This window comes from Narcine bancroftii, chromosome 6, assembly GCF_036971445.1.
Source record: "Narcine bancroftii isolate sNarBan1 chromosome 6, sNarBan1.hap1, whole genome shotgun sequence".
Classification (NCBI taxonomy): Eukaryota; Metazoa; Chordata; class Chondrichthyes; order Torpediniformes; family Narcinidae; genus Narcine; species Narcine bancroftii.
Window position 1 is genome coordinate 223,277,203 of NC_091474.1, and position 15,198 is coordinate 223,292,400.

The 15,198-nt window shown below is 40.5% G+C and overlaps 1 protein-coding gene across 11 annotated transcripts in view; it reads left to right on the forward strand.

The window, feature by feature from the left end:
• sobpa (sine oculis binding protein homolog (Drosophila) a) overlaps nucleotides 1-15,198 on the forward strand; it is a 427,151-nt gene that overhangs the window by 276,024 nt on the left and 135,929 nt on the right. For all 11 annotated transcript variants that reach the window (XR_011340735.1, XM_069887499.1, XM_069887498.1 and 8 more), the window contains one exon: nucleotides 5,386-5,537. Coding sequence is in view for 10 of the 11 variants with exons in the window: in XM_069887499.1 (XP_069743600.1) it covers nucleotides 5,386-5,537 (152 nt within the window). In the remaining variant the exon portion in view is untranslated. The remainder of the gene's footprint in view (nucleotides 1-5,385; nucleotides 5,538-15,198) is intronic.

Genomic DNA, 15,198 nt, shown 5'->3' on the forward strand with positions numbered 1-15,198 from the left:
CTATTGTACTCTCGAGTCATGCATACCGGCCTATAGTTTCATGTCTCTGTCCCTTCTTAAAGAGTGGAGTGACCTTCGCAATTTTCCATTCGCTGAAACCATTCCAGACTCAGCGACCTCTTTCAGAACCATAGGATGTAGCCCATCTGGTCCAGGTGACATCCATTTTCTGACGCTTCAGCTTCCCATGCACCTTCTCCTTAGTAATAGCAAAAGCACTCACTTTCAACTCATGAATCTCCTGAATTTCTGTCATTTCACTGGTGTCTTCTACAGTGAAGACTGATGCAAATGCTTTCTCAGTTCATCTGTCACTTCTTTCTTTCCCATTACCAATTTTACAGTGGTCTGAAGTCCACTCTTGTTTCTCTTTCTCATACCTGACTGGCTAGTTTGCCTTTGTATTTTTTTAAATCTTTTCTCTTACTGGTTTTTTTAGTTGTCTTTTTAAAAAAACTACCCAATCCTCCAACTTCCCACTAATTTTCTCGAGACTGTGTGCCCTCTCTTTTGCTTTTGGTGTTATTGACTTCCCTTGTCAGTCATGGTTGCCGGACATGCCCCTCAAATGCTGCTGCTTCTTTGGGATGTATCTATCCTATGCCTTCTGAATTCTTCCCCAAAACTCCTTGCCATTGCTACTCAACCATCTTCCCTGCTGAGGTTTCATTCCAATCAGTTTTGGCCAGCTTCTGTCTTTTGCCTCCTCAGTTACTTTTGCTCCATTGTAACACTGGCTTGTCTGATTTTGGCTTCTGGAGGTAAATGAGAAAGTCCGCAGATGCTGAGGTCCAGTGCAGTGCACAAAAGTGCTGAAGAAACTCAGCTGGTCATCCAGCAGTGATATTTCAGGCCTGAGCCCTTCTTCAAAAATCAGGCAGATGTCGGAATAAAAAAAATGGAGGGGGGGAGGTGACGTGGAAAAGCACAGGTTAACAGGTAACAGATGGATACAGGTGGGAGGGTATAGAGCAGGGGTGTCAAACTCAAATTCACAGAGGGCCAAAATTAAAAACTTGGACTAAGTCGTGGGCCAAACTAAATATTTATTGAAAATTTTCAACAACATCTGCATGTTTTCTCTTCTTTCAACATCTGTAATGTTAAACTTTTTCTTATTAAAATAAATGTTTAATAATAGTTTTGGTTAAACTCTTTCCAGAAGAAGCATTAACAAATGAGAAATAAAATATTCAATGAATAATATTTCTCTAGAGCCTTTAAGCTCCTTTTAAATGTATTTTTTTCACAAGCCAACAAGTCAAAAAAATAACAACTTGCTTCAATGAAAATCCAATCTTTCAACTATGAACAGTCCAAAGTTAACCAAAGAAAATATTAATCCAAGCTTAGCTTGCTACACTGTGATTTACTCTGATGCCCCTGGGTCTAAACCAGATACTTGGCATCTCTTCTTAGATGCAAGTTCATCAAACTCTGGGGTCAGAGTTTGCCTCCCACCTGTCTTGAAAGGTCCTGTTTTCTGTCTTTCGTTTGGCCATTTTTCGTAAGGGGTTTATTACGTGTGAGTTCGGCGACAGGTCGCAGATGCTAATGACAGTAAAGAGAGGAGGTGGGGGCGATTAGCGGGCTGACGGGCCGGCGCCAACGCATTTGCAAAGCATTCTGGGATTTGTAGTATTAGCTGTGCATGCGCTATACTGGCGCGGCGGCCAGCGGGCCAGCTCTAATACATATTTGATATGATCTTGCGGGCCAAATATAATTATATCACGGGCCAAATTTGGCCCGTGGGCCCGAGTTTGACATGTGTGGTATAGAGAGAGAAGCTGAGAAGTGATGGGGAGAGGTCTAAAAAGGATAGTTCAGATAGAAAGAAGGGTAGGTGGTGGGGAGTTGGAGGAAGGGAGATAGAGGGATCAGGAATGAGAGAGATTGGGTGAGGGGGCTTAATGGAAATTGGAGGTCATTACTGATGCTGTCTGGTTGAAGTCTGCGGAGATGGATATGTGTTGTTTCTCCAATTAGCATGAGGCCATGGACAGACATGTCAGCGTGGTAATGGTGAGTAGAATTACAGTGGATGACTACTGAAAGGTCCTTGCTGTTGCAGCAGACAGAACAAAAGTGCTTAACTAAATCATCTCCCAGTCTGCATCCCATCTCCCCAATGAAGAGGAGGCCACAATGGTAGCACCAGATGCAGAAAGTAACCCCTACAGATTCACAAGAAGGACTGTTTGGAGCCCCAAATAGTGGTGGAAGAGGAACTGTAAGTGCAAGTGGACACTTCTCGCAGTCACAGGGGTAGGTACCAAAGGGATGATTGGATGAGGAACTCATGGAAGGAGCAGTCCAATGGAAATTTGATGGGAAGAGATGACTCCCAAACTGCAGAGCCAATTATATTGTATTGTGATCACTATTTCCTAGGTGTTCCTTTTTCTTCAGCTCCCTAATCAAATCCGGTTAAACACGTACCACCAAATCCAGAATTTCCTTTCCCTTGTGGGCTTGACCATAAGCTACTCTAAAAAGCCATGAAGTAGGTATTCTACAAATTTCTTTTTTTGGGATCCAGCGCCAACCTGATTTTCCCAGCTTAGCTGCACTTTGAAGTCCCCCATGCCCACCGTAACCTTGCCTTTTTTGCATGCCTTCACTGTCACCTGTTGTAATTTGCACCCTACATTCTGACTGCAATTTCAAGCCCAGTATGTAACTTCCATCAGGGCCTATTAACCTTTACCCTGATGCCCCATACCTTAATGAAGGGCTTAAGCCTGAAAATTTGGTTATGCATCTTTATCTTTGCATATGAAGTTCACTGTTTGACCTGCTGAGCTTCTCCAGCGTTGTCCTTTTACTTCAACCACAGTGTCTACATATTTTTGTGTTTTACTTCCTTTCTTTTTACCCTTGTGGATTTTTAATTGTATCCACAAGGATGAAGGTGTTAGAGAGCATGGTATTGCACTTCCTGTGGCGAATTTGAGGTGGGTTGGAAAGGGTCAACAGACCAAGGAGTGTCGGAGAGAGTGGTCCGTCCCAGCTGAGGGAGGAAAGGGATGGGGAAGGGTGGATGTGTCCGGTTGTAGAATCTTGCTGCAGCTGACAGAAATGGTAAATGTACCGGATGTGGAGACTGATAAGGTGAAAGGTGAGGACTAGGGGAACTCTATCTCTGTTTGGAGGAAGGGGAACTCACCCCTCCCACCCTCTCCTTTTATTGGATACACTCGGTCTTGATGCAGGGTGTCAACCTGAAAAATCCTGAATTCCTCCCCCTCCCCCCACCTCACAGGATTCTGCTCAACCTGCTGAGTTCCTCCAGTAGATATGTTTTGCTGTAAATTGTATGCAATGACCTATCATATTCTGCATTCCTCCAACTCTTGGGCAGTTTTCATCTTCTCTCCTCATAAATCACAGGATCCAAATCTCTGTTTTAAAGCGGTTTCCTCTTAGGAGTGATGGTGACCAGTTATTCCTCAATGTTGGGATTAATTTTCAAGCAAACTATTTACATTGGAACAGGAATGAAGACGAGGAACATGAGCACAAAATGAGCAAGCCCCCAGCAAGAAGTGATTCAGCTTAGTTCAGCATCTCAAATAGCAGTGCAAATGTGGAATTTCAGCCAGGCCGAAACATTTCACATTACTTCAGAAATGCACTGAATAGGATTCTGATCCAGTGATAGTTTTCTGCAACAAAATAAATGGTTTGGATCAATGGAGTTGTGTGCATGTTTTTGTGAGGTTATTTGCCTTTGTACTGGCTTTCCCGGAGTATGTGCATATTTGTATGTGCAAAGTTCTGTTCGTGGAATTAGGTATTTTAAAATATATATTTTAAAATATTTTTCATTATTTTCTTTAACCTTAGTGATCATAAGTTGACTTTTATCAGCCAGGGTAAAATATTATCACTCGATCTCCCATCCAATGGCAAGTTCCCACCAGAACTTTCGGAAGCACTCGATATAACATCTCTGATAGGAACCAACCAAATTTACCATTGAGAAGATGAAAAATAGAAGAAAGAGCATGACATTGAGACCTTCAAATCAACTGCAGAATTCAATATTAAGCCTCATCTTTTCGTGTTTTCTTCTTCACAGACGTCAAATTCCTTCATGTTCTTGAACGCCAAATCTCTATTGATTGCTGTCTTAAATTGTTTGTGACCTGAAGAAACAGCTCCTTAGTTTTGCCACCACCTGTATGAAGATGTTTTTCTTCTCTTTCCTGAATGGCTAACCTGTTACTTTGAGGTTATAACTGATGTTTCCAGCCACCCAGCAGAGAAAAATAATTTTTGCATTGACTGTTAGGGTTAGGGTTAGGGTTAAATTCGGATTAAATTATCTCTTTTTAAAGAACAAAGCAAGGTTTATGTGCTCAAGTGCATCAAAGTATCGTTAGAGGATTGGTTATGATAGCCCTAGCTGTAGCAAAAAAATGTATTATGTCAACTTGGAAATTAGAAGACAACTTGAGAATACAACAATGGTACATAGAAATAAATAAATGTATTCCATTAGAAAAAATAACATATAATTTAAGAAATAACATTACAATATTCGAACAAATATGGGAGGCATACATGAAACACAATAGAGAAATCCTACCGTGGACTTCCACCACCTAAAATGGCAGAAGGAGAAGACAACGAAAAGAACTGACTCAGTAAAATTTATTGTTTATTTTTATTAAGTGACAACATTGTTTAATGGGTTTAATGTATCTTATAGATTGAACTTTAAATAAATGGGGAAGGGGGTGAGGGAGGAAGGGAAGGGAGGGGGGGAAAAAGGGGGAGAAAATGACACTATATATTTAAGAAGAAAAATGTCTGTATGTATCTTGGTCAATATGGTTTATAGTGTGAAAAATAAAAAAATTTTAAAAAAAGGTATCGTTAGAGAAATTCCTTCATCTGGTATTTTGCTTCAAACTTTAGAACTAATTGACCTTTGGTATAAGAGTTGACAACAATCCTTGTGTGTGTGTCTGGTTGCAGCGTAAACTAATATTGCAGTTTGTCTTCGTTCAATTGAACTTTTCAATTAGATAATTATCAACATATAGTTCATTAAAAGTGCAGTATTACATTTTATCCTTTGGGAACATTTTCTACCAGAATCATATGAAGATTAATTTTCCCCATATTTTAGATTTAAGAAGCCAGTAAGTATATTCTGCTCTATTTTTTTAAAGTAAAAAATGTGAATGTAAATTCAATGGACTGGAGTGTTGACAGGACAGCTCAGTTGTATGGAATGCATTGCTCAAATCAAAATTGCCTTTTAACTATTTGATCTAAATATGTGCTTTCACTAGCATAGAGTTGCACTCCATTTTATTCAATAGCAGTGATGTTGTTTCTCACTGGTTTTCATCCTGTTTGTTCCTATTGCAGATGATGAAATGATAAATGTGCAGATAGTTTGTGCCTGGTGCCAGAAGCTGGGAATTAAGCGTTATTCCCTCAGCATGGGAAGTGAGGTGAAAAGTTTCTGCAGCGAGAAGTGCTTTGCAGCTTGCAGGCGGGCTTATTTCAAACGTAATAAGGTAAGAGGCCATAAATCTGAGCAGTGTGATGCCAGTGGCAATACTGTTCCCGTCACCTCGTTTTTCACGCTCACCAATGCAGTTGCATTTTTAATAGTCAGGAAAATGCATCTATTGTGACCACAATTTATCATTTGAGGACTGCAGCAGTAATTTTACAATTACACTTTGCTATTTTTCTGTTTTCCCTGTCCCCTGACTGCTCAAATCCTGAACTGATGCTGCTTGCCCAACAACAAACCTTTCCAGACTTCATACAAATTGGTACGGAAAGACTAAAATGAAAAGGTCAACCTATTCGTCGTCATCCTTTCCATTCTCAAGCACCTGGCTCCTCCCAGTTAATTTAACTTGGATGCAATGGTGAGAGAAATCGATGGAGTTGCCAGGTTCTGGCATCTCAGTGCCATGATCTGCCACACAAACACGTACTTGCCAGAGCAGCTAAATGAGCATTGATGTCCAGAGGTTCATTTCTTGATTCAACAAGCAGTGTAAATCAAGCCATGTTCTCAGAGTCTGTTGTATCCTTTTCTTATTCACTGTTGAAACTTGGTCATTATGGTTGAAGATATTTATTTCAAATGCCTTGTAGGTATTTGGTTTTCTTAAAGCTGTAAAGGATACTCTGTGCTCAATCAGTTGTATCTGATTTACGAATGCACACATTGGCACCCAAGCTCCAGGACATTGATCTTGTTCTTGTCGTCATCCAAACTGCCTTACTTATTGAGCTGTTAATTTCGTGGAATGAATCTATCCCTCATGGTTCTTTGAAAAGTGTTGGAAGAAATAATGAGGACTTCTTTCATGCCATCCTTTTGGTGAGATTTAATGTGCAAAGAGAATGGAGAAATCTGCAATTACCATTAAAAAAGTTGACGTGTTGTGGAGGTGCTAGTTTAAATTTGTGTAAATGTTTTGTTCAGCTTATGAAAGAAACCTGTAGATGCAACATTACTGAAACATCAGAAAAATATTGGTGACAATATACATAAATTAATTTGAAAATTAGTAGTCTGATTTCTCTGTTCCCCTGTTAATATTTGGGAGACTTCATGGTCGTCAACCAACCTCCGTTTGGTCAAGTGATTGAAAAGGCACCACTGGACCAACGCCATTCAGTCAGGATTTTGTTTTTGTATGTATTGGATTGTTCTGGCTGCAAACTACCCAGTTAAACTTTAACCTGCAAGTGTTGAATGAGGCTAGAATGTAGGTCAGGATTTATTAAGGCTGTAGACTTTGAGGAAAATGTTCAAACACTACTTATCAACAAGAAAGGTGGCTTATTTTATTTTTTGAGCCTTCTAGTTTCTTGGCCAATACATTGTGCTTTGGGAAGATGTTGCCTTGTTTGTTGTTTTGCACAGGCTCAATCACTCGGACGGACACTTACATACTTTCCTGTGCCTGCAATGGTGGGGTGAAGCATCAATCCTTTTGTCTGGCATATGTTGACAGTTAACCATTGAATGGAAAAATATTCTGTTGTTTCCTTTTAAATGATGATGTATCATGATCGCATGAATGTCTTTTCCTCAATGGATGTCGTATAAATTTTGCCACTGACATGGGTTTATACGTTGTTTTAAAGAAGATCAAATCTGCAAGAATGTTAATTTTAGGGAGCCATTTTAGGCAGCCTGTTAACATTTCACCTGGTGAAACATTTTCTTATGGCAGCTTGATTTTGCTTTGTCCGTGAAACTATGCTTTCAGTGACGCTGTCAGAAATGTAACAGTTCTGTCGGGTCGTTTGCTCTTAATGGATTTTCCCATTATGCAATCTAGATATGAAAATTATAAATTTAACTTAACTTTGAGGTAAAATCAGTTTATTTCCCTGAAAAATCATTTCACGTTTTGAGTTAAATCTTTTGATGATTTCACAAAATTTGCAAACAGTATGAAACTAGTTTTGGTTATGAGGTAACTGAGACATTGAGTGAATGGTACTTTGCAGGGGGATGTGAAGTTATCTAGTTTGGTACAAAATACAAAAGGGCAGAGGGTTCTTTAAATTGTGTTGGATTGGGAAATGATGGACAAAGACTTCTGTGTGTCCTCATTCACCAGACAATGTACAGTGCAGATAGGGCACATTGTGTGGGAAATTTTCCCCAAAGCGCTGTAAGAAACCAGGGGGCATAAAAGAAAGGTTGAAGCATGGGGTAGGTCACCCATGATTATATCAAATGGTAGAGCAGGCATTAGAGGCCAGGCGACCTGGTTTTCCTCTTGCACTACAAGTAAGAAGGAACAATGAATAGTCCAACATATTTCTTTCCAGTAGTGCACAAAACTACTCTCTGATATAAACAGGCTGACAGTGTTTGCATTTTAGCACTGGAGCATGTCACCCAGTGTGGGCTGTGCAGCAAGAGTACAAGTCCTTCTCCATATCCAAATCAACACATTATTCTTTGACTTCAAATGGCCGGTGAATCTCCTTTTTCCACACTGTATGGAAACGCTTCTCTTCGTTTGGCAAGATTTGTGCCTTTGTTTTTCTGATGGAGCTTTGGAATACTGGATCAAGGTTGGTGAAATGGAATTTACTCTTGCATTGACAGAGTGGGCACAATGATCTGCATGGAGGGCTTCAGTTCAGCTCAGCTGAAGATCAGATCAGAAATGTAATTTTTCAGTTTTTCCAGCGGTGTTCTTCCCAGTCTGACACTTGAAGCATACTGGACCTCTATCATTCTCTATCATTCTCCAGCTACAGCTGTTTCAAAGTTAAATAAGATGCCCTATAACCATAGAACACTACAGCACAGAAACAAGCCCTTCTAGTCTGTGCCGAACTATTTTTCTGCCTCGTCCCACTGATCTGCTCTCAGACCATACCCCTCCCATCCATTTACTCATCCAAATTTTTCTTAAATGTCAAAATTGAGCTTACATTCACTACTTCAGCTGGCAGCTCGTTTCACACTGTCACCTCTCTCTGCATGAAGTTCCCCCTTAGGGAAAATGTTCCCTTTAAACTTTTCTCCCTTCACCTTTAAACCATGTCCTCTAGTTTTTAATTTTATGTTGAATTTGTTTAAGACATTGGTGAGGCCAAATTTGGAATATTTGTGCAGTTCTGGCCGTCTAACTACAGGAAGGATATCAATAAGATTGAAAGAGAACAGAGAAGATTTCCTAAGATGTTGCCGGGTTTTCAGGAGTTGAGTTACAGAGAAAGATTAACCAGGTTAGGACTTTATTTCTTGGAGCAAAGAAGAATGAGGAGAGATTTGATAGAGTTGGTTTGATATGAGAGGTATAGAGAGAGAGGATGCAAGTAGGCTTTTTCCACTTAGATTGGGGGAGATAAATATAAGAGATCATAGTTTTAAGCTGAAAGGGGAAAAGGTTTAAGGGGAACATTAGGGGAAGTTCTTCACTCAGAGAGTGGTGGGAGTGTGGAATGAGCTGCCATCTGATGTGGTGAATGTGGGCTAAATCGTGTGTTTTAAGAATAACTTGGATATATACGTGGATGGGAGATGTCTGGAGGGTAATGGAATGGAAGCAGATCAGTGGGCCTAGCAAGTTGATGGTTGGCACAGACCAGAGAGGCCGAATGGCCTGTTTTCTGTGCTGAGGCAAAAACCTGTTTGCATTTACTTTATCAACACCCTTCAAATCTCCCCTCATTCTTCTGCACTTCAGAGAATAAAATCTTAACCTGTTTAACATTTTGCTTTAACTCAGTTCTTCAAGTCATGGCAATATCCTTGTAAATCTCCTCTGCACTCTTTCAATCTTACTGATATCCTTCCTGTACTTAACTGATCAAATCTGCACACAGGACTCCAAATTTGGCCTCACTGATGTCGTAGTCAACTTTCCTCAAACATCCCAACTCCTACACTCATTACTTTGATTTATGAAGGCCAATGTGCCAAAAGATATCTTTAAAATCCTATCTACCTGTGATGCAGCTTTCAGGGATTTATGTATGTGAAGTGCATATCTTGTGAAGGAATTTAACAAAACAACTGTAGATAATAAAAATATGAAATTAAAACAAAGTTCAGGAAATTAAGCAGGTCAGGCAGAATCTATGGACCAAGCTCCACCAAGAGAATAGGAAAGAGAGAAAATAATCAGTAGAACCTAGCCTGCAGGTTTCGTCCACAGCCCTGCGATTGGCAACACACAACACAGAAAAATGCACAATCTGCATCTAACTTCCACATTAACTCATTTGGACTCACTCTATGAAAGATATTCCCTTTATTCTTCCTATCCCTTCTCTGCAAATAAAAACTAGCTCGTTTTCGCCCTTTACCAGATTTGACAAAATATCTTGGACATTACACATTAGCTGTTTCTCTTTCCTCCAACATTGCCAAAGATTGCAGCAGGATCTTGATTGGTAGGCAGAGGAATGATTGATGGAATTTAATAGAGAGAAATATGAACTGTTAAATTTTGGGAGATCTAATCTGAGTAAGACCTACTGGTTGGATGATAGGGATTTGGGGAGTGTTGTAGAGCAAGGGGGATCTAGGAGTATAAGTACCATACCTTGGAAGTGACATCAAAGGCTTTCAGCACATTGACCTTCAACAGCCAGTAGTGAGTATAGAAGTTGGCAAGTCACATTGCAGTTGTACAAAATGTTAGTGAGGCCCCATTTGGAATATTCTGTTCAGTTTTGGTCCCTGTGCTATAGAAATGATGTTGTTTAGCTGGAGAGGGTGCAGAAAAGATTTATAAGGATGCTGCCATAGGTGCTCTGTAGTTAGTAAGGTTAATGCAGTATGTGAGTGGGAAAAAACGGTTGAGAACCATGGAGGGATATCGGCCAAATGTAGGCACAAGGGACGAGTGTCGGGGGGACATGTTGGTGGGTATGGGCAAGTTGGGCTGTGAGGCCTGTTTTCCATTCTGTGTAACTCTATGATCCCCTGAGTATTTTCAACATTTTTTCTTTTTATTATAATATGGTATTGTAACCTGTAAACTAATGAATTGAGATGCATAGATTTTCAAGCTTGTCAACCAGTGGGAATTTACACACAAGCTCTCTTAAACATTGTAATAACACCAATTATTATTTTCTATTGATAAGAGAGCAATTTTGTTCAAATGATTAGTCTGCTAATCTAGTTTAAAATTTACCATATTTGACAGGATATAACACTCACTTTTTCCCCAAAAATGGATCTAAAATATACCCCAGGTCTTGTATGCGAAGTTGAAATTAGGGTGATAATGGTGAGAGACATCAACAATGATCACTGTCGCTCCGTGACTCACTTGCATCACCACCATCTATCATCGAGGGCGGTGAGATCAGGGTGAGGGCTGATAGTGGGCTGTCATGAGACTCTCCCGACAGCCCGCTGTCAGTCCCCACACAGGTCCCACCACCCTGCTCCCCCGGGAGAGAGCGGGGCAATGGAACCAGCACGGAGACCGACAATGGGCCGCCGGGAGAGAGCAGGCAGTGGGACCAGTGCGAGGACCAACTGCTGGCTGCCAGGAGAGAGCAGGCAGTGGGATCAGCGCGAGGACCATCTGCTGGCTGCCAGGAGAGAACAGGCATTGGGACCAGCGTGAGGACCAACTGCTGGCTGCTGGGAGAGAGCAGGCAGTGGGATCAGTGCGAGGACCAACTGCTGGCCACCAGGAGAGAACAGGCATTGGGACCAGCGTGAAGACCAACTGCTGGCCGCCAGGAGAGAGCAGGCATTGGGACCAGCACGAGGACCAGCTACTGGCTGCCGGGAGAGAGCAGGCAGTGGGATCAGCGCGAGGACCATCTGCTGGCTGCCAGGAGAGAACAGGCATTGGGACCAGCGTGAGAACCAGCTGCTGGGAGAGAGCAGGCAGTGGGATCAGTGCGAGGACCAACTGCTGGCCACCAGGAGAGAACAAGCAGTGGGACCAGTGCGAGGACCAACTGCAGGCTGCCGGGAGAGAACAGGCAGTGGAACCAGCATGGGAACTGACAGTAGCAGTTTGTTTTTACAGAATGTTTTCTGCTATAGCTAAGCAGCTTTTATCTTATAAATTACAGTACTATTATTAAAAAGATTTTTCTTGTTGTCCTAGTTGCATGTTTTGTCCAAGTTTTTTTCTGCTATACTGTAGCTACATATTTTAATAATATTGAATGCTTACCTGTAAATATACTAAAAAAATTCTTAATATTCCCTGCTAAAATGGGGAGGGGGTTTCTTATATGCCCGTATGTCTTACATGGTACCTTGAGATATTTTACATTCATCTAGGAAATGTAAATATCACATGTGAAAGGACACATGTAAGTGTGAGGCTCTCTTTTAGTACAGTGATAAGATCATTGCCCACACAATCATTCTGGAGTTGGCTTCTTTTTGTACCTAGAGTAGTTTGGATATTAAAACATGACTTGTCTGGCATATCAATTATGAAGAATATTTAATTGCTTGAAAAAAATTGCAGTGATGTGTGGGAGAAATAAAAGAAATGTAGGATTTGACTTGGTACATTGGTCAAATAATTTGTGATGCATTGCCGCATTCTTCAGTTCCTTTCCGTACAAGTGAAACGTAGTTCATGTACAATTCTGAGCAAATGGTGTATGTGGCTGTGTCCCTCTTTAAATAATTGTCTACACAAATAATATTAGGAATTAGGAATACATATTGGTGATAGGTTTGGAGGTTGCAGGATAGATAAAAATGAAAGCATCTGCAGATACGGTAGTTTGTTTTCACTGATCGTTGCAACTCTCGGTCTTGGTTGAATGGATAATAATCGAAACATTTTTCATTCAGTTCATTCAGTTCATTAAGCATCAGAACTGATTGTAGTCATGCAATTGTAGTAAACAAAGACTGGAATCAAGTTCCACAGAATGCTAAAGTTGTTAAATTTGTGTTGACCATTGTGATTTTTGTGGTCAATTTACTCAATGCAGGGGTCAGCAGAGTCCAAAGAAATATCAGATGAAGAGGCTTTTAACCCCAGATGTTGGTTGGGTTAGGCTTTTGTTAAAGGATAATAAACGTGCACCCATTGTGTTTAGATTCCTCCTGTTTCAGTCTTGAATGCAATTTTGGGAATGAGTATGGTCTGGGTCCTGTTTCTGAGTTGACCACAGCTGTTTGAATGCAGCTGCTTTAACATTTGGATTGTCAGTGAAGCCTCTGAGCTGCATTTATTATTGTCAAGGAATCAGTTATTGCAAAAGCCCAGCAGAAACCAATTAATTAATGCTTGCTGATCCCAAATATTTTATTGACAGTATTCCCCTCTAAATGAAAATACGTCATTTATGCAAATATTCGTTATGCTAATGAATGATTTTGAAGGAATTTTGCTTTGCTTTCCTGCTCCTCCAGACTGCCATTGGTCCAAAATTTGTTGCCAGTGATCTCAAAGAAAGCTTTCCACATTGATCTGTTTGCAATATTAGCTGCTGCTTGGGGAGAAGGTTGGGTTGGTGGGATAATGAATTAAATGAAACAAGTTGAACAGCCAGTGAAGTCATTGTCATGAATGACAAAGTAAAAAGGAAAAGGATTTTTAATTAACCTTTCAAGCATTATGCACTGTTAAATAAAGTCAGAAACCTACACATGGGAAGCAGAAAGCTGCAAAACCACAAGCATTTCTTCAAAAAAAAATTCCGTATTGAAATATTTGTGGGAAAAAATTTGCTGTATAATTGTTTTTGTGATTTAAAGCCGACTCAACCCCCATGCAATGCAAGCAAAGATTTTTCAGTTGAATTCATTTGTAAATAAAATCATTGCAATTCACCCGATCTTCCTTGATTTTGGCAGTGACAATGAAAGCTACACCTCATTCAGAATTTCCATGTACAGTACAACTCCAATTACCCAAAATCCGATTCTCCAAAATCCTCATTTATCTGAAATGTTTTCTAAAATTTTCGATAAATGAGGACATCCAAAACAAATCAGAAATCCTCATTTATCCAAAAATTTTTTGGAGCCGAACTGACTTCACAGGTTGGGAAAAAAAATCCACCCGACGTGAAAGTAGAATGACGATTGTCCTCGTTTCAGGTAACTCCCTCCCCTCTCTTTCCATTTCTACTTTATCTACCACTATTGACTTTTCTCTCCAATTCTCCCTCTCAAACTGCGTGCCACTGTTTCCCAGCCACAAGCAGTCGGAAGAATCCCTTCTCTCATCACTAACATCATCAAGGAGAGTAGCCACCTGGCAGCAGCGGGGACCTTGGGCTCCCAGCAGCAGCGCAGACATCGGGCTCCCACCATGAGTGGGGCTTCAGTGGGGAGGTATCAATGATTGGCAGTGGCCAGCATTTTTTTGGTGAGAATTAAACATTAATGCTTTCAAAGCCTTCTCATTGTTGTGGTTTAAACACTGTTACAAATGATTTGCTGTTGGTACTGGGCTGTTTTTATAAAATGACCAGTTCTCCGAAAAAATTTTTTATATGACATAGGCCCAGTCCCGACCATTTTGGACCATGGAAGTTGTATTGTAAAACCAGGCACCTAATATTCTAAAACTGCTGTTAGTTTCCTAATGTAATGACAGTGACCACCAATACATCATTATAGCAAATGCTGGGCCTATATTCCTTACTTCATCTTTTTCATCTATTTCTTTCTCTCTTCTGCCACCCCAACAAACCGATGGCCAGGAGTGGTGTGGGATTCTCAGTAAAAGATGAGCTAATGTGTAAAATCTGAACTTCATTGCTGATTACCCAGCTACCTTGTGGGCACTACTTGGGCTTCCTTAACCCATATCCCACTCACAACTGGATTGATTCGATGAAAGAATGGGCTGGTGTCATGTGCATATTCATCCATTCCTTGACGTGATTCACTGAAACTTGTTTTTTCATCTATGCATGTGCGTCATGCATTTTGAACATTCGGATGCATCATACTGCTTTTCCACTTTTGAAAAGAAAAGAAATCATATGTACATGTTGTTACAGATCTAACCTCTTCACAAGTTTGAAAATCAAAAACTGAAGATTCTGAAAACTGAAATGAGAAGTTGCTGGAAACACTCAGGAGGTTAGGCAATGTCTTTGACTTGTTGAATCTGTTTCTCGTTCCACAAATCCTACCAGACCTGCTGTGTGTTTCCAGCATTCCCTGTTTGTGTTCTGGACTACATTGATCTTCTCAAAGAAATGTGTGTTGTTGGCATTGTATCCACTCCTTATCTTAAGCGTGTAATTACTTTATGTATTTGAGAAGAGCCTTGTTTCCTCCACAGCCTTAACTGGATCAACCTTGAGAATATACACAAGGTCATTAACTCTTCCATTTTTAATTTTTAAAATCTATTTGTGGAATTAAATGGTTTGAATTCTACACAGGGGTGGTGCATCTATGGAAGGAGCTGCCTGAGGAAGCTGTAAAGCTGATGTAATTATCTTAACAAGGTATTTGGACAAGTACATGAACAGGGAAGGTTTAAAGGGATGTGAGCCAGATAGAACTAGCTCAGGTGGGCAACTTGGTCGGCATGAACATATGGAGCTCTGAAGGGTCTATTTCCCTGCTGTACAACTCGATGACTGGGTATTTTTTAAATGCTATCCCCAGATACTTTGTTATACAGCATGCTTTGACTGTCAGTCCAATGACCATTTCCAAATGGCAGATTTGCTAAACGCATAATTTATATCATGTTGCTTCAGTTGTTTCTGTCC